Source organism: Nannobrachium achirus, assembly GCF_963921795.1.
Source record: "Nannobrachium achirus genome assembly, chromosome: 6".
Taxonomy (NCBI): Eukaryota; Metazoa; Chordata; class Actinopteri; order Myctophiformes; family Myctophidae; genus Nannobrachium; species Nannobrachium achirus.
Window position 1 is genome coordinate 61,510,778 of NC_137815.1, and position 23,048 is coordinate 61,533,825.

A 23,048-nucleotide genomic window follows, 5' to 3' on the forward strand; every position below is an offset into this window, starting at 1 on the left:
CAATAGTAATATTTAAAATAGCTTTACAGATTATCATATAACGTGCGTCCCTTAAAATTCACAAGTATTTGACATATTCATAGCTTGTTATTGGCATACACACTTGTCTGATGGAATACTGTCCAAAATATTTATAGATGTCATTTAAAGTTTCTCTTTGTGCACACTGCACACAGAGCCGTCAATTGGGTATGGCAGGGGTATGCAGCTGCCATACCCTGGGCCCAGGGAGGAGAATAAAAGTTACTTTTAAATATAAATCCATGAATGTCTCTTTGTCTATCTGTGATGGTTATTATGTTGTTAAATTACATTAAAAATAAATACAATGCAACATTTTACAAAATGGTCACTAACAAGGTATTATAATTATATTCTCCACACTTGTATTCTCCCCATCTTGACAAAATGGTATATTCCCAGGTTCTGCAGTTCAGCCGCACAGGTGCAATTCATTACTGTTAATTGTGGCACTTTAACTAACATGCCAAGTTTAGCTGCACTTGAACAACCGTTCCAGGCTGCCATATCCAGCCCAAGAAACCGTAGAAATGGGGGGAAAAAATAGAATGTACTTCTTAAAATAAATGTATCATGCCTGTTGCAACATGACTGGTGTCTTTCACACAAGACACCAGTCATGTTGCCATACCTTAGCTTTTTCTGAACTGACGCCACTGACTGCACAACCCGTAATTAACTTGAGAGTAGGCTACATAGGCCTACAGAAATTCTGTTCAAGCGACAAAAAGAGAGAGGGGGGGAGGGAGGGGGAAGAAAAAACAACACCATCCTGGCTAACGCTCCTCACCTAGACTCTTCTCCCTCAATCTGTTTCAAACTGTTTAATAACTCCCCATTGCACTTTTGCAGTCAGAACTGCGACTCATTCCCAATTTCCCCTCTAGGCTATAGTCAATCTAAGGTTTGACCCAAAAGAAATTGCAATAGTAATGGTTCAATGTTTTTTATGATCCTTATAGGGTCATCCAAATAACATATTAAAAGTTGTGAATTATATATTTAGTGGATCAAGGTCAATTTAGGGGCTTCAAGTTTGGGTCCATTCACTTACTATACAGGAAAAAAAGACCCCCAAAAATGTTTCTTTAAGTAGCATGTGAGGGGTCTAACTGGGGGTTTTTCATGATCCTGAATCCATTGCAAGCATTCGTTTTGCACAAAAAACATTCGTCGGGTTAAAAACGGACACCACAAAACGGAGCTGACCCCAGAAAAGTGATGACTCATCACTATACCATAGTTCTATGGGTCCGTTTTTAGCCCGAGGAATGTTTTTTGTGCAAAACAAATGCTTGCAATGGATTCAGAATCATGAAAAACCCCTAGTTAGACCCCTCACATGCTACTTAAAGAAGATTTTTTGGGGGGGTCTTTTTTTCCTGTATAGTAAGTGAATGGATCCAACCTTGAACCCCCTGAATTTACCTTGATCCACTAAATATATCATTCACAACTTTTAATGTGTTATTTGGATGACCCTAAGGATCATAAAAAACCTTGAACCATTACTATTGCAATTTCTTTTGGGTCAGGCCCTTTTTTAGCTTATATTGACTGGCCTACTCCGCAGTCTGAAGACTCACATCTTCTTCAGACCTCACTGCTAGCACATATCTCCTAAATTGAATCTCTTCTTGATTGTCACATTTTTGTTGGTTAGGCTACTCGTTTTTATTTAGTTTAGTTTTTTCTTGGTGCTGTTTAGACCAAAGTTGGTTTGATGTTTCCTGCATTACATCTAGTTTCTATGAGGCACACTTGTCCTATGTAGTTTGTTCACTATATGGTGTTGAAGACTTTGGCAAGTTATAAAGTGTTATAAAAGGGACAAAAAAGGAAAACTGTTTTCAGGACCTCGGACAGCGACCCCTTATTCAGCGCACCTGCGCGCAGTTGTGAAAGCCAAACCTGCATATATACATATTATTTTCACCATTTTGAAAAGAAGAGCTCGTCACCTTGACATGGTGAAAACACAGCATGTTATCCGATTTTATCTGGTGTCCGACGAGCTCTTTAAACTGATGTACACGGAGCTGACCATCGTGGGCTCTTCATGCATGGACTCCTTCACACCGGACTGTCTGACACACATCAGTGCCAGCAGCCTCTTATGAAGCTTCCCATTGAAGAGCAAGTAGATGCAGGGATTCACACAGCTGTTCAGACTGGCCATCAGCATCAGTATGGTAAAGGTTGCAGCTACAAACGAGATATGGAAACAGAAAATGTATAATGAGTATTAGTTAATATATTGACGTCAACTTGATCAGACAGGTGGTATATTTTAAAGCTCATTTTCATTTTTTATTCTAAACCAGGGGTCTTCAACAGGGGGTCCGGGATCCCTAGGGGGTCCTCAGAGTTACTACGGGGGGGGGGGGGGTCCTCCAAATCTTTGAGTGATATAGGCCTATTTTTTTTATATTAACCACTTGAACCCTAGCTAAAGAGAACTTTAGCCAAAAATAGCTGATCTACAAGCTCACAACCCTCGCGCTGCGAGGCGTTGTGAGCTTGTAGATCGGCTATTTTCGGCAAAGTGGTTTGGTGTAGAGGGGAAAAAGAGCAGTCTAAGTAGGCTACAGAGGGAAAGGGAATGGTTAAATATCTGAAAACACAAATTGACATGAATCCAAAATAGGCCTGCCTACACTGCATGTGACGATTGTGCTGTCAAACGATGAAACTATACGGAATCTATAAGGTTGTGAAAACGTTGAAGACCCCTGTTCTAAACATATCAGGTACTCACTCTCTATGGGTGCCTCAGAGTCCCAGGCGGACCACAGCTGCACAGTGAAGAAAGGTGCCCAGCAGATGATGTAGGCGAGCACAATGACTACAGTCATCTTCACTGTCTTTATCCTCGCCTTAGACACGCCGGCCACGCTGCTCGCCCTCGTGCTGGACAGGGATTTCTTGACCGCATTTTGATGCGTCTTCGTGTGAAAGTTAACGTGCACAGTACGGCAAATGCGCACCTGGCATACCATCACAGCCAGAGTCGGCAGGACAAATATGACCAGAGTAGTCCAGGTAACGTACGCTTTCAGACCCCACGGCTTGATGAAGTCAGCCCAGCAGTCGTACACGCCGGGCGCAATTTCAACTCGGGAGAAGATGAAAACTTGAGGGGCGCTGCCGATGAGAGATACGCTCCAGGCGACGCACACGGGGACGTTCCAGCGCGCTCTGCGCCTCTGAAATGTCACCATGGGGTTGCAGATGGCCTGGTAACGATCGATGGTCATCGCTACTATCATGTAGGTTGAGGCGAACATGCCGACGACCTGGAAGTATTTCACAGCACGGCAAATGATGTCCGGACCAACGAACCGGTCTGTTATGTCCCATATGAGTTGGGGACAGACCTGGAAAAAAGTGACCGCCAAGTCAGCGATGCACAAGTGGAAAACGAAGACGCGCATCCTGGACAACTGTTTTCTCCTCTTCCACAGCGCCAGTAGCAGTCCAGAGTTTAGAATTCCTGCACTGATGAATATGAAAGACAAAAGGGCTATTTCGACCTGAGCCAAGCGCTCATCTCGCGGTGGATCAAAAAAGCCAGACTCCATGGTATCATTATTTACACTGAGCCAAGTCATGGCTTCACAATCACACATTTAATAAAAATGACTTGTTGATAGAAGCCGACATGAGTTTGAAGGATGTAGGCTATAGTAGGTGTAAAATAAACCCCAATCTGAAGCAAGTCAAGATGAATACATAAAAAGATATAGCCTCAAGACTCAAAATGTTTAATAGGCTATTTGAAACATGTTGAATTCAACATGAACGTCCATTCCCTTTCATGACATGACTGTGAAGCCCCTGCACATACCGTAGAATGAGGTTTAGGTGTGATCTGTGTGTGGGCTTTATAACCTCTTGAGCTACACAAGGAGGAGGAGCAATCTCTTTTTTTGTCAAAGACAGGCAATGTACAGCAGTTAAGTATACTTGTATCATATACAATGTAGTGCATGGACAAGACATCCGTAAGTAATGTAGCTTTACTTTTGAACATAACATCTCGAAAAATCCAAATTATAAGACAATTACAATTCTTTTTACTTTTGCTACAAAATCATAACATCTAAAAAAAGAAAAAAAAATCTAAATTATAGGCCAAATACAGTCTTTCTATAATCTAAAGAATGCAAAACAGATTGTTTTCCAAGACCAGCAGTGACTGTTAGCAATATTTACATTTAAATCTAAATAAATTAAGTTTTAGTGATTATAATTCTTTAATAAACATACTGTTGGCTTACAACTCCAGACTGCCAATCCTCACAGGGCTTTATTGCAGGCAGCAATAGCAGCACAGATGCTACCATCAGTCCATTCCAAATGTTTGCTCATATGGTGGTACCATAATATAGTACCAACAACACAAAATGATTGCGTAATGACGGTTTCAATTTGCATTGTGAGGTAACCGAAATTACCCACGGCTAATTTAGGAAAAAAAAAAACTCAAACGAACTATCAAAGGGATACATATCATCACTGTCGGGCAGAAACCTTGTATCTCCCAGTTTCAAATTTGTAAATGTTTTTGCAAAGTAAAGCACTGCTTCATCATAGAAGGCCATCGCACAAAAGTAGTGAAAACAGCTGATCTACAAGCACACAACGCCTCGCACCGTGTGCTAGTAGATCGGCTGTTTTCACTAGTTTAGTAACAGTTTTGGACATACAAGGTTTCCACCCGACAATGACGATATGGTTGAATTCTGTTCTGAACAAAGTCTGGCCAATCGGCAACTGTGGGTGGTTGCTGTCATGGAAGAGACATCACCAGGGGACTTCTGAACGTTAACTCCATGACACGAAGCAACTGTTCACTGCAACAGTCTGCTTGCAGGCTGTTAATGTCATATACAGATGATACACCTTATTAAAAAGCTTCTGCTGCACAAATTGTTTGGAGTGTTCAGTTCTTGACGTGACTTAGGAGCTCTTCTTTCTCCATCTGGTAGTGACTCTTCTTCCAAACTTCACGGAGCTCCGTCAGGGTGGTACCTATCTCTTTGCCTGAAGTGATGCCCATCTTCCTCAGATCGTGGCCGCTAACGGGGAAGGATGGGCGGGACCATCTGCAGAGCTCCGCCTGCAGCTTGTCCTCCCCTTGATACTTGAGCAGCTCACACACTTTACTCTGGGTGTCCAGTTCTCGACTCTGTTAAAGACAACATGGCGGAAATGTAATTAATTCCTTCTGTTCAGCTGTTGGATGAAACTACTGCAGTCAAAAACGATTTAGATTCTAATATACAGGTACAGTACTAGACAATAGAATACTGTAAATCGGGATTGATACAAGTTGGGAATGCACGCAAGTTATAAAATACCCGTTTTACCTGCTGTCACAGTAGTTATGTGCAAAAATCGGCCTGATGGTGGCGCTAGAAGTGGTGCAGCGACACAAGCGTGACACCAAGTTTGCAGTCAATTGGTGGGACGATGTGTATTTATTTATATACAGTATAGATAATATCAGATGCTGATAATCAAATTCCAGTGTCATGGTTAGAATGCAAGAACTATAAATCTCTCCTCTCAATTGTTAGTGCACCACTAGGGCTGGGGCAGAATGGATCTTGAGCTATCACGGTAATACATCACTGTTTACCGACAGTATTACAGTAACTCCCCCAAAAAGTTGTTTTGAATTTGAAAAAATAATATATATATATAAAATAATAATATAAGAAATTGCGATGCCACAACCGTGGTATGGCGGTATTGATGTTATTGCACCCAGCTCTATGCACCACACACAAGGTTGAGAGGGAATACTCACACTTACATCTATGATGAAGTCAGTGAAGGGTTTGAGGCTGTCTGGGTAATCTTGACTTTTGTGAAGATCTCGCCTGTGTTTTATGAGGAAGAGAGCCAGAGTTTTCTCCTCCCTGGACACCTTCAGTCTCATGTCCATCCTCTCTACCTCCTTTTCTGCCTCTCTAGTGTGGCGGAAAAGAGCGGCCAGAAGTGTCATGGGTTTAGGAGAGTGGTCCTTGGCACCCTGCCACACTCGTTTCATCTCTTCAACATCGCCATCTGGAGGTAAACCTGAGTGAGGACATGTTGAAGGAACAGAGGTGAGAATGATTACAAAACAAAGCAACTCCTGATAAAGGTCTCAGAATAAAGGAAAGTACAAAACTATTGTAAAATGATTGTGTTGTGTCAAAATCACGAATACACACATTTTCCTGTAGTTTTTAGCCACTGAATGGCATCGAAAAAGGAAATCAAATGGGATCAAATTGATTGGGAATTGTTTTGAATCTAGAATGGATTTCTTTTCTTTCTTCCCGAGAATCGTTTTGAATTGGGGGAAATTGAAGACCGACCTGCTAATCTCAGCGCGGAAAGTTTAACCAGTTTGAGCTGGTGTAGATCTAGTCCAATAATTGCGGTCCATCTGTTTATTTGGATTCTTCAGTACAAATGTATTGTGCCTATTGCCTAATAAAGGATTTTAACACCTACAGTAGGATAAACTTTGTTCGCACTACCACAAAGAATCACATCCATTTGGTCACTCACCGATGTACTGGGCCAATCCCAGATCATACATGAGCTCCACAAGATGAGCTGCGTGGCTTCCAACCATCATTTTCTTGAGTTCTACCCAAATGCGCTCTCCTGCTATCCCTGCCAGGCCACGGGCATTCTCCCTGATGGCCTCCAGGGTCTCAGGCTCATGGTCACCTGGCTCCAAAGCCACTCTGCCATAGAACCTAGGGTAACATCCATTGACGTGCAGAGAATGTTAGAGAGGCAGGGGCTGACATTTCTAAAAGGGCCTTTTGGTGAAATATTGAAAATAGCAGACCTCCAACCTCATAACGTGTCGTGCTGCAACACGTTGTGAGCTTGGAGGTCGGCTATTTTTGGGGGCTACCACACACTGAACTAAGCATAATCAAGTGAATATTGGAGATGTGGCGTAAGGCATGGATTTCTATGCAGAGAGGTCAATTCTTTCAACATAAGATGCTGCATTCAAGTTCAGGAGAGTTTGGACAAGGCAATTCTCTTGAATGCTGCCTTCAGGTATGGCATGGAAAGAGGGCATTTGCATTTCTTTCACATTAGTAAAAAAAAGAAAAAAAAGAAAAACCCTTTGATGTCTATGTGCACGTGCCTGGTAACATCATTGAAAGACACGCAGGACAACCAAGATGAGGTTGGAAGAAAATAAACTATTATTTCTGCAACGTTATGATTCAGGAGGTACTACCTTTTAAGTAATCAAATAGCAATGTATGATGGGTCATGATTGTTACGTTTTTTTTTGTGACTAAACCTTCCCAAATTAAACTCTAATGTCCAATCCAAGAACAGTAAATGCTCTTATGACATGAATTGTAGTTCCACTTTAAAAATTGATTTCTTAGACCAGTAAAAGATGTCAGTGCACCTGAAATACCGCAGTATTCTCAAGTAGTCCTCTTGGATACGTTTCTCAGCGCTGCCTACAAAACGAACTTTCCGTTTCTGGAGGTCTTCGTATCCGTTGAAGTAATCGTATAAGGTTCCATCAAGCCCTGTAAGACAAAACACCACAAAACATGATGTTGCATTTTGGCATGCATAATAAAGCAAATAAATGTCTCTAGGATGTACATAAACACATCTACTGGGATACCTAAAAACATGGAATTGATGGTCAGATCTCTCCGCTCCGCATCCTTTTCCCAGTCAGTGGTGAATTCCACTTCAGCATGTCTTCCATCTGTAGTAACATCCACCCGCAACGTGGTCACTTCAAAGTTCTCATCATGTAGCTGGAAATGATATTTAGTGTCATTTGAAATAGTAAAGCAGTGGCATTAATACATTCATATCGTCAGCCTTCTATAACAAAACTAACAGAAACTAGACTGCACTGTCGTGTCGTGGTGTCAACTTGCACCTCGGTCTACTTGTGCGTCAGCAGAGTGCGCGAGTACTGTGCTCGGTAGCATATCTGTCACATATCTGTTTGCCGTTGCCAATCATGGACCAGCATTCTTGGTGACGTCACCATCAACAAGTGCGACCTGACATGAATAACACTGGGCAAACAGATACGCGACAGATACACCGAACGCAGTACTTGCGCGCTCTGCTGGCGCAAGCCACGCAAGTAATTATAAACATTTCAGTGGAATGGCCAATGTCACTAAAAGTAAACACAGACAACATGTCCAACATGATGTGTAACACCTGAGATTTGAACCTGGGTCTCAAGCATGGGAAGGGACACTTAGGACAAACGTCTTCACCACTAACCTAAAGGTCGTTGCACACTTCTGCGTTTTTTCCGCCGAATATAGGAGAGAATTTCGGAGCACGTGAATAAAGAAATCAACCTCACGTCATGTCAATCACGTTTGCACACTGCCGCCCGTTTCATATTTATTTTCGGACCACTGGGTCCTTTGCTCTCTATCTCTGTCTCTCTCTCTCCTTGCCCTTAAAAACACATTTCGCAACGTAAAAACGCAGCAGTGTGCAACCAGCTTAAGGGGGAATCCTCCTTGGCTCATGGCTGGGGGAGAATGAGATATTAGGTTTTTCCTCTTGCAGGCAGAGGCTCTGCTACAGTAAACTACAGATTCATACCAAGTCTCACACAGAGAATAGCCGACCTACAAGCTCACAACGCAGCACGGATGCGACACGTGGTGAGCTTGCAGGTCTGTAACTGTTCTAAGCATGCAACGTGTGACATTACTCTGGCTGTAATGGTTCCGTGCTCCTCTCCCCTGTTGTTGATCATCCTGATCCCTGCAGCCTGGAACATGGACTTCATCTGTGCTGGGGTGGCCGTGGTGGCGAAGTCCACATCCTCTGGACGCTTCGATGACAGGAGATCCCGTACAGCTCCGCCTGCTATCCTCAGCTCATACTGGTGCTTCTCAAACAGCTCTACCAAGATCACACAGACATATAGCACACTGTAAGACAGTGGTTCTCAACCTTTTCAGGCTGTGACCCCGAAAATATTCATCACATTTTAACTGGGGACCCCCACCCTGACGAGCACTAAGAGTTGATGCATTACATTTTGTAGAACACGGTTCTATTGTGAAAATAGCAGATCCACAACACATGCTCACAACGCCTTGCGTTTTGAGGCGTTGTGAGCATGTAGATCGGCTATTTTCACAATTTCTGCAACTAATATTTGGCCATTGTTTAATTTGTCATTTTAGAGGTATTAAAAAGTCCTTCAATTGTCACTTTAGAAATGTGCAGATACCCTCTATACACTTTGTGTTGGTTTGTTTACTATTGAGTGAAAAACAATGTTGCACATCTGGGGACGCCCCAAAATCACTTGGGGGGTCCCGACCCCACTGCTGTAAGACAATGCCACCTTGTTATGTTGTTAACAGCTATTTAGGGAATTTAACTAGCCTTAAATTACGATGCACGTGGAGGTTTTTCATCGATGCTGAAAACGTCAGCAATCTCAGCATCGATTAAAAAAAATACCTCTACGTGCGTCTTAAGGCTACAATTTAACCACTGTGCAATGTTGACAACACATTGAAAAGCTCACCTGCTATGCCATTCAGACCATCTGTGAACAGGGCTTGAAACTGGCTGGTTTTCAGCTGCATGATAAAGAGACTTCTGCAACTCCAAACTGAGCTTGGTCTGCTATTTACCAGAGGTTTCAATAATCTTCTCCACATCTGCCGGGGAATAGCTATAAAATATAGTATTAAGGGAATTTAAATGCGTGCGTTAGAGTATTTCTGTGCGTTTGCGTTCAGCTGTCCTTGCCTCAAGCCGTCCTCATGGACCTGTCAGTCACCTAATTGTCACACATTGCTGACCCTCGCCCGGCCAATTAGATGAACATTCTGCAGAGCACAACGTTTCAACTCACTCTTCCATAAGAACTGTAGTGGTACAGACTAACCTGTAACGGAATGTGTCGAGTTTATGCTATGAAAAGCAACAATCACTCCATGATATCCTTCTGTGATCCGCTAAACACAGGTCTCTCGGCTCTGCGCTAACATGCATGTAATATTGCAGGAAGTGTTTTCATCACGTGTGTTCGCGCTGACCAGTAGGATGATGTGTCGTCATAAGAAGGCGGGACACCAGCGGTTACATCATGTTTGCGTAAAAAAAAAAAAAAAAAGTCTGAATTTGGAAATATTATTATTTGGAAAAAGAACACAACATTTTCAAAAATGTTGCGCCCAAAAGCCAGTGGTGTAAAGTAGGTCTACGTTTACTCATTATATTACAAAACATGCACAAATAAATAAATAAATCACTTTACGTCTTCGTCTTCGGCTGTTTGAAAATAGCTTGTAGATTTCATACATTTTGAAAACTTGTGAAATGGGACATTCTGCATAATCACATAATGAGTACTAGTATATGTTAATGCAAATACTTTTGTACTTTTACTCAAGTACATTTTGAATACAGGTCGTTTACTAGTAGCAGAGTAGATCTGCATTGCAGTATTATTGATACTTTTACTTAAATAAAATATTTAAGTATTTTTTCCACCACTGATAGTGTGGTAATCACAGAGGTGTAATTATACCACATTAACGCTAGGGGGAGGGAAAGTATCATGTGGATAGCGGAAGTCACCCCTTTGTGGAACTTTTGATTGTTGGTTGCTCTGCCCAGCTATGTTGTGTCGGATTAAACAGTTACACAGTTGTCATGAGTTACAGTTCAAGTATTGACTTGAGTAACAATCTCGAGAATATTCCAATTTGCATAGAAGCCAATATCAGCGAAGAAGAGTGCCCTGTATTCCAGGTAAACAGATGATGATGACACATGGTCTGTTGTGTTAGCTAGCTGTACATTTGGCCACCATAACATGCATGTTGTGTCATGACAAGACTTGTGTAACGTGATTCGTATTAATTACCCTGATACATGAATGCACTTCGTGTGAAATACTAGCCGTGCAAGCAACTTAGATGCCATTCATGCAAGAATAGATAGATGCAGAATTGCAGAATACCAGCTTGATATGATAAATTGTTGCTAGTGAAATAAACTAACGCTTTAAATGCAACATTGTACCACCCGATGGCAGCATATCACTACCACATTAATGGCATCGTATATGCCTTTATATGAACCAAACGAACTGGCCTTAATTATACACAACAAAATATAAGGTTGGACCCCCGCCCCCCGACACAATTTGTCCTCTAGATTCTCCCATTCTGACAATTATGAGCAGATCTGTTTTAATACATTATGTCCATAATCTGATTCTGTAAATTGATATATAGCAGGAAATCAACATACATTGGCTTTGTTTTCAGCGATTAGGCCAAACAAATGAGAGACGAGAGTACTGTAAGTAACATAACATAATAACAACAGTGCTATGGTTGTCATTTATTTGATATCTCACTGTTATTTGTCAGTATTCACCGGATAATGTCCAGGGTCCAGGCTGTGTCACTGACCCCAGCGAGGTAACCCTTCCGGGATGCTCTTGCCACACCCGCTCCTGCTCGACTGACAGCTGCTACTGCCTGCAGACGTACGGACAGGCGTACGACGGCTCCTGTTCACTGCTCGACCTGAGCAGTGCGGATGCCGCCTACTCCATGCCAGTATTCGAATGCAACACTCTTTGTGCTTGCAGTGAGGCCTGCTCTAACCGGGTGGTCCAGAGAGGCATTGCACTGAGGTTGGAGGTGTATCGCACCGAGGAGCGTGGCTGGGCGGTGCGGTCTCTGGAGCCCATTCCCAGCAGGACCTTTGTGTGTGAGTATGCAGGGGAGGTGATCAGCTCTGAGGAGGCTAGGCGTAGACAACTGGCCCAGAGGCCTGAGGATAACAACTACATTATCGCTGTGAGAGAGCACGCGGGCCAGGGCCCCGTCTCCCAGACCTTTGTAGACCCGTGCCGGGTTGGGAACGTAGGCCGCTTCCTCAACCATTCCTGCCTTCCCAACCTGTTCATGGTGCCGGTCCGCGTGCACTCCCTGGTGCCCAGACTGGCACTGTTTGCTAGCCGGGACATTGGCGCCCAGGAGGAGCTGACGTTTGACTATGCGGGCGGCTCCGGCAGCCAGCCTCATGTGGAACAGCCCACACAGCGTGACGCCGCCATACAGGCCAGTAGGACGGCTGCTCCCCAGAGGAAACCCTGTAACTGTGGCGCTCAGAACTGTGCACAATTTCTTCCACTGGATATATCTGTTTTCAGTATCTGATCAGATCACACACGGATATCGCTTATATTTAACTGAATATACACAGTATAATGTATATACAGTAGATTTTCTTTTCTCAGTTTCCAACTCCACTGATCTGTCAGTATCTTACTGCTATCACCCAATGTATAAGTTAACAGTGTCATCTTTTCCTAGCCTGAAGTGCCAGATTTCTCACTCCAAACATGAACCTGGACACTCAATAAACTAATAACTTTGGAAAAATATAGCTTGTGTAGGTTTCTTGTCGGAGCCATGATTATTCAGAAAAATTAACTCTTCAGTCAGAATGGAAATGACAGGTGTCATATCTGTCCATCTACTTAACTGTGTTCTTGAGTGTGATAATGTCCTCATCATAAATGTAATCTCAGGTTTTCATTGCACCCAAATCCCAGAAGATGAAGGAGCAATTAACAAGGGCCAGAGGGTATTTCTATATAGTAACCAGTCTTATTCCCCAATCAGAGGAGGGGCGAAGGTGTCCCACTTTCCTGTGACCATTCTGAAATCAGGACCCTCTCCTCCCTCTCGAACTGCCCCATTTCCAGTCTAGACCTGCTTTTATCTTATTAATATCCACATCTGGGTTAATTGAAAGGGAGACCATGTTCCATCCAGAAATGGGCCAGTGCTTCAGTCACATTGGGACAGAGAGACACTTTATGGTGGGGAGATGGATGGAAGCCCTCTCTGCTTGTCAGAGACCACCATCAAGTAGGTTTGTTTTTGTGTCACCGAGACTTAATAGAAACCTACAGTATACTTTCTGATGATTACCTAGTATTTGAACATTTAAAATGTCCCTGATCAGATTGCATTGGTATTTATTTCGGATTTTTTTTTCATGAATTGATTAAATAATTCTAAAGCAATACAAGTTGTGTCATTTGATGATACCATACCACAATTATAGGGACTAAGTACCAAGCTTTATATACTTAAAATATTAGAGAAAAAATATAAGTTTCCATTCTCAGACTATCACTAGTCAACTAGAAATACTTTTCCTAAGAAACAGTGTGTGCTCTCTGCTCCCTCATTGGCTAAAGGCCCTGCCTTTGTACTGTCTGTTGGTTTTTTGAGGAGAATAATCTTAGTATATAAGGATTTGGGCATAAATATATGGGCATAAATATCTTCCCAATGATGTCACACTACAGAGTGCAACAAGTGCAACCATAGACATAAAAAGGTAGACGCCAAATGAAAATACAAATTCTTTAGTTTCATCTGTCTACAAAGGTAACTTAACTATGACAAGAACTTTATCAAATGTGTAACAATTGATGACTGAGGCTCAGGCTAATTTGTGATTCAGTTGTCCCTTAAATCCACATGGCAACAGGATTATGTCTATATAGTAGATCGTTGGATATCATTCAGTAGAAAATATGTTATTTTAAATAGGTTATTTAGACAACACTTTGCTCACAACGCCTCGTGCTGCAAGGCGTTGTGAGCTTATAGATCGGCTATTTTCGGCAAAGAGGTTTGGTGTAGAGGGGAAAAAATAGCACACTAAGTACAGAGTGAAAGTTCAAGTTTATTAAGTATTGATGGTTCAAGTGGTTACATATCTGATAATACAAATTGACATGAATCGAAAATACACTGATGATTGTGCTGTCAAACGATGAAACTATATGGAATCTGGGGGCCCCTGCTTCATCTCTCTCTCAGCTAAGGGGTCCTTGGCCTGAAAACGTTGAAGACCACTGTTTTAGACTGTTCCAAGTAAAGAGCAGAGCTGAAGCTGAATCCCTCTTTCCCGGTACAGTCACCTAGCAACCAGCAGTTAATCATCATGAGTTGAACTTCCCCTTGTGATGATGATGATGGCCACAGCGGGCACAGCTGTCTATATTAGTAAGGCATGCTGACAATAACCACAGAAGCACAGTAAATACACTGTAGGGTCTGCTGCTTCTATTCGATAAAGTACAAAGTTCAAGGAGAGGATGATATTATGCGTTTACAATTAACAATTCAGGCATTCAGCAGACACAACCAACCGGGGGGCTGCTCTCCATTCCTACATGCTGCCATTCAGACATTGACTTCTAATTGTCTGAGTGGCGACACTTCCATAGAGGTTAGGGTTAGGTTAGGGTTAGGTATAGGGTTAGTGTCGGACTGGGGGAATGTCTTGAATGGCAGCATGTCGGAATGAAGACATGTAACCCTCCGAACCAGAGTGACTTACATAGCGCAAGTTTGCATGAGTGCACATGATAATAGAGAATTCAGAAATCCTGGCAGCCTAATGGTGGTGAAAGATTCTTAGATTGAAAGCATCTAGTGTAGATTCTACACAATCGTGTTCATACTGGAGATGTTTAAAAGAGCCTTGTCCTAGTTGTTTGATAAGAAGCGATAGAAAGTTATTCTGTTCGTGAGACTGATTATACCCCATGTCAATGAAGGAAATAGAAACTATTTTTGGGCGAGTGACCAGAGAAGAAATCAGGCCTGGCAGTGTGTCTGTTAAGAAATGGAGCATCTCTCTAATGAGGGAACAGATGTCCTTGCCATGAATCTTGCCACCAAATTGAAAGTCACCATAGAGATGAAAAGGGACAGCTATCATGCTGGCCAGGTCACAGCTGGCGAAGGCATCCCGAATCTAATTTGAAGAGAGGTTTAACTCTTCATTGTATTGTGACAATATGGTGGAACAGGTTGCATTTGGAAAATTAGATACATTCAAATGTAACAATACGTATAATGCAAGGTCTTCTCAAAGAGTCCTTTCCATCACTACTTGTACTGACAAAAATGCCAATGCCATAATTGCCTTCATATGGTGTTCGGCTGCCCAGTAACATCAGTTTGTTATATTTGGATGACAGGTGGATATGATAACATTCTTTCACAGAAACCTTTATTTTAATTAAATGGACCTTGATCAGACAGTCATAAAGACACAATACATGATATTTTAGCTCATATAAAGCACTAGCTCTACAAAGCACACAATCATCATCTTTAAATACAAAAATAAAAAAGGTTTCCTGGATTAATTTATGGATCTGGACTCTGTGGTTGATAAGGTCTGATCGATTCTAACCAAACACCAGGATTTTCACAAGATTACTTACCGCTTTGATTACCTGGAAGTTGTCACTATCCTGCCTAATGTTCCAACGTTACCTTAAACGTCCCATGGCTCTATGTGTTGAGTGGTGTATAACATCTTCAACAGTTGCTTTTTCATTTTAGAAACTGTGCCTGTCCACCTAATGTGCACAAATTATTGAGATATAAATCTTCACATTTTCTTGGCAAAATGGCAATGCTCTGTGTTGCTCTCAAGGGTTTCTCTGCCAACTAAGCTGACAATCCCATTTCCGCTGTTCTCTCGCCTTTGCAGTGAGGTGTTTCATAAGACACATTTTGGAAATGTGTAATAAATCAGTCATTGTTATGCACAGCATATGATCATCAATTCAAGTGACATCAATACTATCATTTTACAGTGTGAAATTGTTAATGTTATTTTTGCATGACACTGTTGAAGTAATTAGGTTGGTGGTGACTAATCAGACTAATCGATTTAGTCGAAAAAGTAATTGATAGAATAAGTACTAAGAATATAACCGATAGTTGCAGCAGCCATGTAGTCCGAGTAATGACATGACGACTTATGGGCAGTCCCAGGAGGGGCAGGGCAGCTTACACTGCACAGCCTATAGGGACAGACATACCTAGAGTGTTGTGAAAGTGAGGCTGAGTCTTGTCTGCCCGACTAAATCCTAAAGGACATCATTACCTGCTGTTAAAGCAGATTATGGGACCTGCTCTGTGCATTACACAGGTGAGCTCATAGCCATTGCCCTCTCGGCTGTTGACCTCATTGAGCACAAATCAGAGAGCGTTTTAAGTGCTCTGCTCTGTGCAAACTAGCTGCATTTGTTTCTATGAATGAGTCCCCTGTCAGGTTTATCTGCATCTTCTGTCAAATACTGCTCTAATGATAATGAAGGCCATAGAATGACGTGATTCTCCTGTCCACACAAGTAGGTTTGAGATGAATGAACCCAAGTGGGAGGTTTAATCAGTGCTATTCTTCACAATAAATACTGAACGGGTGGATTCTGGGAAGAAGGTTGTATATGATTGACGAATATGCAATGCCACATGCACACATTGATTTCATCATCATCATCATCATCTTTATCCTCACTAATAATGTTTTTGCAGCTGGCTTTGGGCCTTTGGCTTTCATACATGTCCACATCATTTTGAGAGTTCTTACATATTGTGCCATTTCAAAACTTCACACGTCCTGCCATTGGCAAGACAGTAGATTTTCTGGGGATTAGCAGAAAATGTAGATTTTAGATAAGCTATTTTTGCAAAAATAGGCTCTGTTCTCCATAAAAATGAGAAAAGCAAAACAGGGAAAGAAACCGGTGGAAAAAAATGCATTTGCAGGATATTTTCTGGAAGATAGTAGTACACTCTAAAAACTGCTGGGTCGAAAACAACTCAACTTGGGTCATTTTTGATCCAACTCACGGGTTTGGTTATTTTAACGCAAGAAATTTGGTTATGAATGTTGACCCATAAATTGAGTCTAATAAATAACCAAATTATTTGTTTAAAATGACCCAAGATTGTAGTCAATATAACGCAAGTTTTGGGTTGAGTGGGCTAAATGAATACAACCTACTATTATGCATAGTCTGGAGAATGACAATGCCAATATTATCTGACATTAACATAATATCAGAAATGTTTCAGGGTTTCTTCACAGACGATCTGTTCAAAGTTTAGTAATATCAACATAAAAGTGCATAATTATATGCAATAATGTTGATAATACAACAATCAGAATAGTTTAGAGAAAATAAACAAGAGAATCCCAAAATTACCATGAGTTCTTCTCATTCAGACAAGCTGGGGGAGGGAGCTCAACCCTAAGCTAGCAGCCAAGCACTTACGGCTATGGTTTAGACTCAAATACTGACAAATCAAATTCAGACATATGACAGTCAGCTTGCAGAGACAGACACATGGATATGACATATTTAGCATGTTTAGCTCCCAAAAGCTTAGAAAATGTCTCTGGAAACCCAGACAAATGCTTTTCCCAGCATGCTTTGCAAACAGGTTTATGGTGCCTGTCCCCTGATTGGCCCAAAGCTAGACCACTGACCCAAGTATATGTGTTACCACTAACCCCCAAAACGGGTCACCCCCAGATAAATATTACCTACCTCGAACAACCCTGGAATTGGGTCAAAATAATATCCCAATAACTCAAGGAAGGGTTGTGGCTCTGAGAAATGACCCCAAAATTTGACCTAACACAAATGACCCATGATTTGGGTCAAGAAATGACCCATGAGTTTTTAGTGTGTAAACACAGAAGAGTTGAAACGGCACATCTGTACACGACTATGTTTTTTTTTCTCCAACATTGACAACAGTAGAAGTAAACGGAAAAGCACAAGGCCTAATTAGAATAATTCTGCAGCTGGTCCAATAAGTATAATTTCCAGTGGGAATATGGAGGCCATTACACCAGCATAATTGTATTTTATTTTTAGTGAGGTAGATCTCTATACCTTGTAGGCCACAGCATCAAAGAGAAGAGAGATCTCTGCGTTGAGGATCGGATAAAGTATTGTGATACAAATGAAAACATATGCAACTAGAAGAAGTGCTCTTCCGAGCAGGGGCTTTTAAGCCGTGACATCATTTTGTAGGCAGAGGAGAACTCTGCCCCCAGAGCATTTTCTGTCCCTCGCTATTTCAACAGATCCGAGACAAAAATAACAACTAAAGTATAATTCTAACACTTTCCTTTCAACAACAAAGAGAAGAAAAATGTGTAAATAGTAAAAATAGTAAAAAGATTCACGGAAACTGGGAGCAGAAATTCTCCTCTGCCTACAAAATGATGTAGTCTGAGCTTGTTATGTTTATTCTTTTGTTTTTGTTGTTCCAGTTTGTTTGTCTCTTTTTCCTTTTCTTGTATAGTGTTGTGTGTTGTATAGTGTGTTGTTGTCCAAATAATTTATGTTTGAAAATTTAATAAACATATTATAAAAAAAAAAAAAAAAAAAACAGCCCCGGTAAAAAGGGTGGCATGTGTTCTTCACCAATCTTAGACCTTTCATGGTGCCACCATGAGGCTGATTTGAACATTTTGTAGTGTAATTTCTTCCTTGGCCTTTTGCGAATGTGCATGCACAATTTCATTACAATTGCACGCTGTGTTTGATTTGAGGCATTTTGTTCGAAACGGATCAATCCTGCAAAGTTTGGAGGCCAATCTTAGCCAATCAGGATGGAATATTTAATATGGGACAGATCCGTCTTGATCATATGAGTGTAGAGATACTGTGTACTGATTTGTGTTAATTGTGGGTAAAATCTGAAGGAGTAATATCCAAAAATGTGTCTTACATAAGTCGTCCTCCTGGTGGCGCTATAAAAGGCTGAGGTGAAAAATGCAAGGAAAGGGTTTTTCCTTGGCCTATAGGGAGTGCGTTTACAAAAATTTAAACTGATCGGTGGAGTTATAGGTAAAACCACAAATTGGCCTGTTATAGCGCCACCATGAGGCTGTTTTCAAAAATTTGAAGTGGCATTTCTTCCTCGGCCTAGTGTGAACGTTTGAATGCGATTTCATGTTAATTGCACTCTGCGTTTGTGATTTGAGGCATTTTGTCCAAAATGGACCAATCTTACAAACTTTGAAAGCCAATATCAGCCAATCAGGATGGAATATAGACAATCCGATCCATGTCGATCACATGACTGTAGAGATACTGTCTACTGATTTATGTGATTTTTGGACAAAATTTGTAGGAGTAGTGTACAGAAATGTGTTTTGCAAACATCGGCCTCATGGTGGCGCTAGAACCGGGCCATTTGAAAAATGTGGGGCAGAGGTTCTGAATTGGCATCCAGGGAGTGTGTGTGCTCATTTTGGCAGCGACCAGGCCAACGGCGCCGGAGATTAGCTGGTAACAAACTTGGAGGACGGACGCACGGACGGACGGACAGGGGCGAAAACATACTCTCCCCCTGCCTTCGGCTGGTGGAGACAATAAAATACAGTGTGTGAGTCACCATGCACAATAAAATTTGCATGCACTTTAATTTCATCCCTGATGGGTCCATTCCGCCTCCTGTCCGTTGATTCTGCTCTGCAGTTGAACGTGTGAGAGGAGAAAGTTCTCCATGACGCTGTCACTTGCTGGAAATAACTTATTTCAAAGCTATGTGACTTGTTGTTAGCTTGAAAATCAGTTATTTTCGGCAAAGTCAATGTAAAAGCCCATAAATCTGAGAGTTATAGACCTGTAAGGGTTCCTAACTTCAGTATCAATGATTTAGCTGAGGACCCACTGGAGTTTGGAATTCTCCCCCCCTAGGACCTCTGGGTATTGTCGGAACAGTGATGACAGAGGTTGCCAAATTTGAATGATCTTAAAAGGACACTCAAGAATAATGTAATAATTTCTATACATTTGTTGTTGTAAGCCTACTGTATCTGATGTATCATTAGTAGCAGCAGAGCAATATTCAGTTTGTCTCTGAAATGCTGCCAAAGTTCAGCCATGCCCCAGTATATTCCCTTGTGATTGTGTTCCCCTCTCCTTTTATGTACCCTTTTGGTCTGTGTGTGTACTGTACATGCGTGTGTGTGTGTGTGTGTGTGTGTGTGTGCGTGCGTGCGTGCGTGCGTGTGCGTTCCTGTCCTGCTGCTCACTCACCTGGATCCTATATCTGCCATCAATATGCTGCTTCCTCAGCCAAAACAACTAGAATTCTTGCTTGCCTTTTAGCCTTTACCCTTGGCGGCCATAACATTGTTTGTGTGTTTCCAGTGATGTTGACTTGAAAAACTTGAACTGAGCTGTGGAGGCTGCGTGTGCGTGCGTATGTGTGTGTGTGTGTGTGTGTGTGTGTGAATGTGAGTGTGAGTGTGCCTGGCCTGAACAACAGCGCCCCTCCCTTAACATGTGTGGTCAGAAAAGGTATTGCAGGCTACATATAGACTCAAGCTACATACATACAGACAGACAGACACGCATACCCACACACACGGCCACGTATAGGAGACGGTGTGACCACCAAGGATGTAATGGTAGCCATGGGGTATGCCTGGGTTCTGTGTTCCTCGCTTGGGGTTGGATTAGGGGAAAATACAGTACTAGACATGCTCTCCTGGCCAAGACTATAGACTAGATGATAACCAACAATTTACTGACAGAATATACTGTCCGACATCAGAACGGTGGTGATAGGGAACCACATTGTCTACACAGTACACAGCCCTTCATCCAGCCCTTTCTCTCTGTTCAACACAGAGGCTGCCGGAAACTTGCATCAGGGTTTGAAAGCTAATCTCTGTTAGTTTGGAATGTCTTTTGGAAGGGGAATGCAATTAATGCTAGCGCTTATTATTATTGGGACACATGAGTAGATAACAATAACAGTAGACTTCTCAAAGAGTCGACTGTGTTATCATAAATTCAGTCCTGTTCTCATAACAGAAGATTAGATTATGAGACATGGCCTGCATAAAGAGCTATACTGTATCTGTCCCTCAGACGAGATAACTACAAGCTTTGTGCCTACATCATTGGCAGGGGACACTTGGCAGGGGAGTATGCCTATAGTACACCAGTACACACGCATGCAATGCACACACACACACACACACACACACACACACGCACACACACACACACACACACACACACACACACACACACACACCGTGATGCACGCCTGCACAGATGGCCAGTGCTTTTTGCCACCCCTCTGTGCGCTCTACATTCTGAGCATGTATACTCTTCAGATGAAAATGAATTACAAAAAATACAGGCCTAGGTCCCATTGTCTCAAAGGGGCTTTTTGACACTCAGACCGGGAGATGGGATGAAGCACCTCTCTCCCTCCTATGGTGGTGGTACTGTTGCCCTTGAGCGGTGAGAAAGTGATCTGTCTCCATAGTCTGCCCATGTATTTTCTAAATAAGTGTCATTGGTCGGTGTGGGGGGGAATGTCCTTTGAGTGCAATGTGTTATTTATTTATTTTTTCTTCATATTCAGGCAGAACAGGAGAGAAAATCCACCAAAAATATCCAGAGGGTAACGGGAATGTATTAATATATTTTTACTCAAGCAACACTAAGGTGCTATACGGTCAATTTAAATCTTTGATTGCAGACCTACCCACAAATGTCTGCAACTGCTTTTAAACATGTGTTGCATCACTTGCATGCATGTCAGGGGGAACCTTTTGTTTTATCAATGATGTGAATATTAATGTGAAAATGAAATTGTACTTGGACTGTGATCATCACAGACCAAGTCGTCGAGGGCAACCTCAAGGGAATAAATAAATGAAGAAGGAAAAGAAGATCTGCCAGAAACCCCTCGATTATTGATTGATGTTCGCAGAGCTGATTACGTGATCACTGAATACAATGTTGCAATGATCCGTAACTCTCACAGCAATGTGTCTCCAACCAACTCACTCGCTTAGAGGACAGAGGACCTTTAGCAGTGGTGTAAAGTAACTAAGTACATTTACTTAAGTACTGTACTTAAGTACAATTTGTACTTTACTTGAGTATTTCCAATTTCCAATACTTTCCACTACATCTCGGATCCAACTACTTACTGTACTTTTACTTTTACATGTATTTGAAGGTTTTAGTTAATGGTTAATTTGTAAATTGATTATTATTACAAAACATACACTAACCACTTCAACCCTATATACATTTTGGCCATTCGAAAATAGTCGATTTTCAAGCTCACACACAATGTCATGAGCTGGCCGTTTTCACACTAACAGCGACCTGACGGTCGGAATAAACTCCCCCAATAAATTCCCCCAACACATTCCCATAGCAAATAATAACAGAATATCACGTCGACAATAAAACAACAACGGACAGTGTGTGCGCCCCCAAGGCATGCTGGAAAGTCCCTCCAGTGCACACCCTGGGATACTACAGTATACACACTAACACATTGAACATCCTCACCGTCATCAGAACACCTTCAAATGACAAACACATCAAAGTGTGTGTATTACAGACAGATAATAAAAGGCTGTTTTGACCTTTGGAGGAGGTGGAAAACACTGTATCCATGACAACTGGGAACTCGTGATGATCTGTATTTAACTTCATTGACGTAAAATGTTACCGAGGCCCGGGCCGAAAATACTTTTTAGCAGAATAGACACTTGTGTGTAAACAAAGTGCTTGTAAAACCAATACATGTTTCAGCCTTTCCTTAGCAGACAAGATCAAAGAGGCCATTTTTAAGCCAGCATCAATTTTTTAAGCTAGCAGTTTGGGATTTCTTTGTATCACAATGAGTAAAACATTTTGATGATGGATGGGTTGTATAACCACACAACAGGGAGAGAGTGGGATGTAATCATAATGATCATGGAAACACATGTTGCATCCCCACAAGTTCCTCTGTAAAAAGAAAATACAATCAATAAACAGGATTAGTTATTGGCACTAAACTTATGGATCAAGATCTTTCTCTCTCTTTTACAGTATGTGCAGAGTGGGCAGTTCTGCCCAAAATACATAGCACTAGCCTTTAATTAGATCTTCTTTCCAGGGAAAGAATCCAAACTAAACTTGCTTGTTGTTGTTACTCTGCCAGCAGCGATCAGCGATGCATGGCAGGCCAGGGCATTGTAACTTTTTAAACGAAGCTTGATGGGAATGATCACTGATCAGTAGTCTATGAAGAGGTGAGTGATGATGAGTTGTGGATGAAAAGGTCAAAGGTCTC

The 23,048-nt window shown here is 41.8% G+C and overlaps 3 protein-coding genes across 4 annotated transcripts; 1 reads left to right on the forward strand and 2 right to left on the reverse strand.

Annotated features, from left to right (window-relative positions):
- Nucleotides 1-2,017: 2,017 nt before the first annotated feature.
- avpr2b.1 (arginine vasopressin receptor 2b, tandem duplicate, 1) lies at nucleotides 2,018-3,602 on the reverse strand (the record flags this gene model as incomplete). Its single annotated transcript, XM_080728340.1, has 2 exons — nucleotides 2,018-2,226; nucleotides 2,780-3,602. 2 exons carry the CDS (start codon nucleotides 3,600-3,602, stop codon nucleotides 2,018-2,020), a joined length of 1,032 nt encoding a protein of 343 aa, XP_080584466.1.
- A 1,199-nt stretch (nucleotides 3,603-4,801) lies between these two features.
- On the reverse strand, nucleotides 4,802-9,962 carry trnt1 (tRNA nucleotidyl transferase, CCA-adding, 1). 2 transcript variants are annotated; one of them, XM_080727711.1, is made up of 7 exons: nucleotides 9,596-9,962; nucleotides 8,765-8,958; nucleotides 7,694-7,832; nucleotides 7,466-7,592; nucleotides 6,589-6,782; nucleotides 5,843-6,108; nucleotides 4,802-5,212 (listed from the first exon to the last, which is right to left on the reverse strand). In XM_080727711.1, exons 1-7 carry the CDS (start codon nucleotides 9,729-9,731, stop codon nucleotides 4,967-4,969), a joined length of 1,302 nt encoding a protein of 433 aa, XP_080583837.1. In that variant the 5' UTR covers nucleotides 9,732-9,962; the 3' UTR covers nucleotides 4,802-4,966. The 2 variants fall into 2 exon arrangements, with proteins under 2 accessions (XP_080583837.1, XP_080583836.1); XM_080727710.1 differs by having other exon boundaries at nucleotides 5,837-6,108.
- A 769-nt stretch (nucleotides 9,963-10,731) lies between these two features.
- Nucleotides 10,732-12,336, forward strand: setmar (SET domain and mariner transposase fusion gene; the record flags this gene model as incomplete). Its single annotated transcript, XM_080728341.1, has 2 exons — nucleotides 10,732-10,830; nucleotides 11,457-12,336. 2 exons carry the CDS (start codon nucleotides 10,732-10,734, stop codon nucleotides 12,252-12,254), a joined length of 897 nt encoding a protein of 298 aa, XP_080584467.1. The 3' UTR covers nucleotides 12,255-12,336.
- Between the last annotated feature and the right edge of the window lie 10,712 nt (nucleotides 12,337-23,048).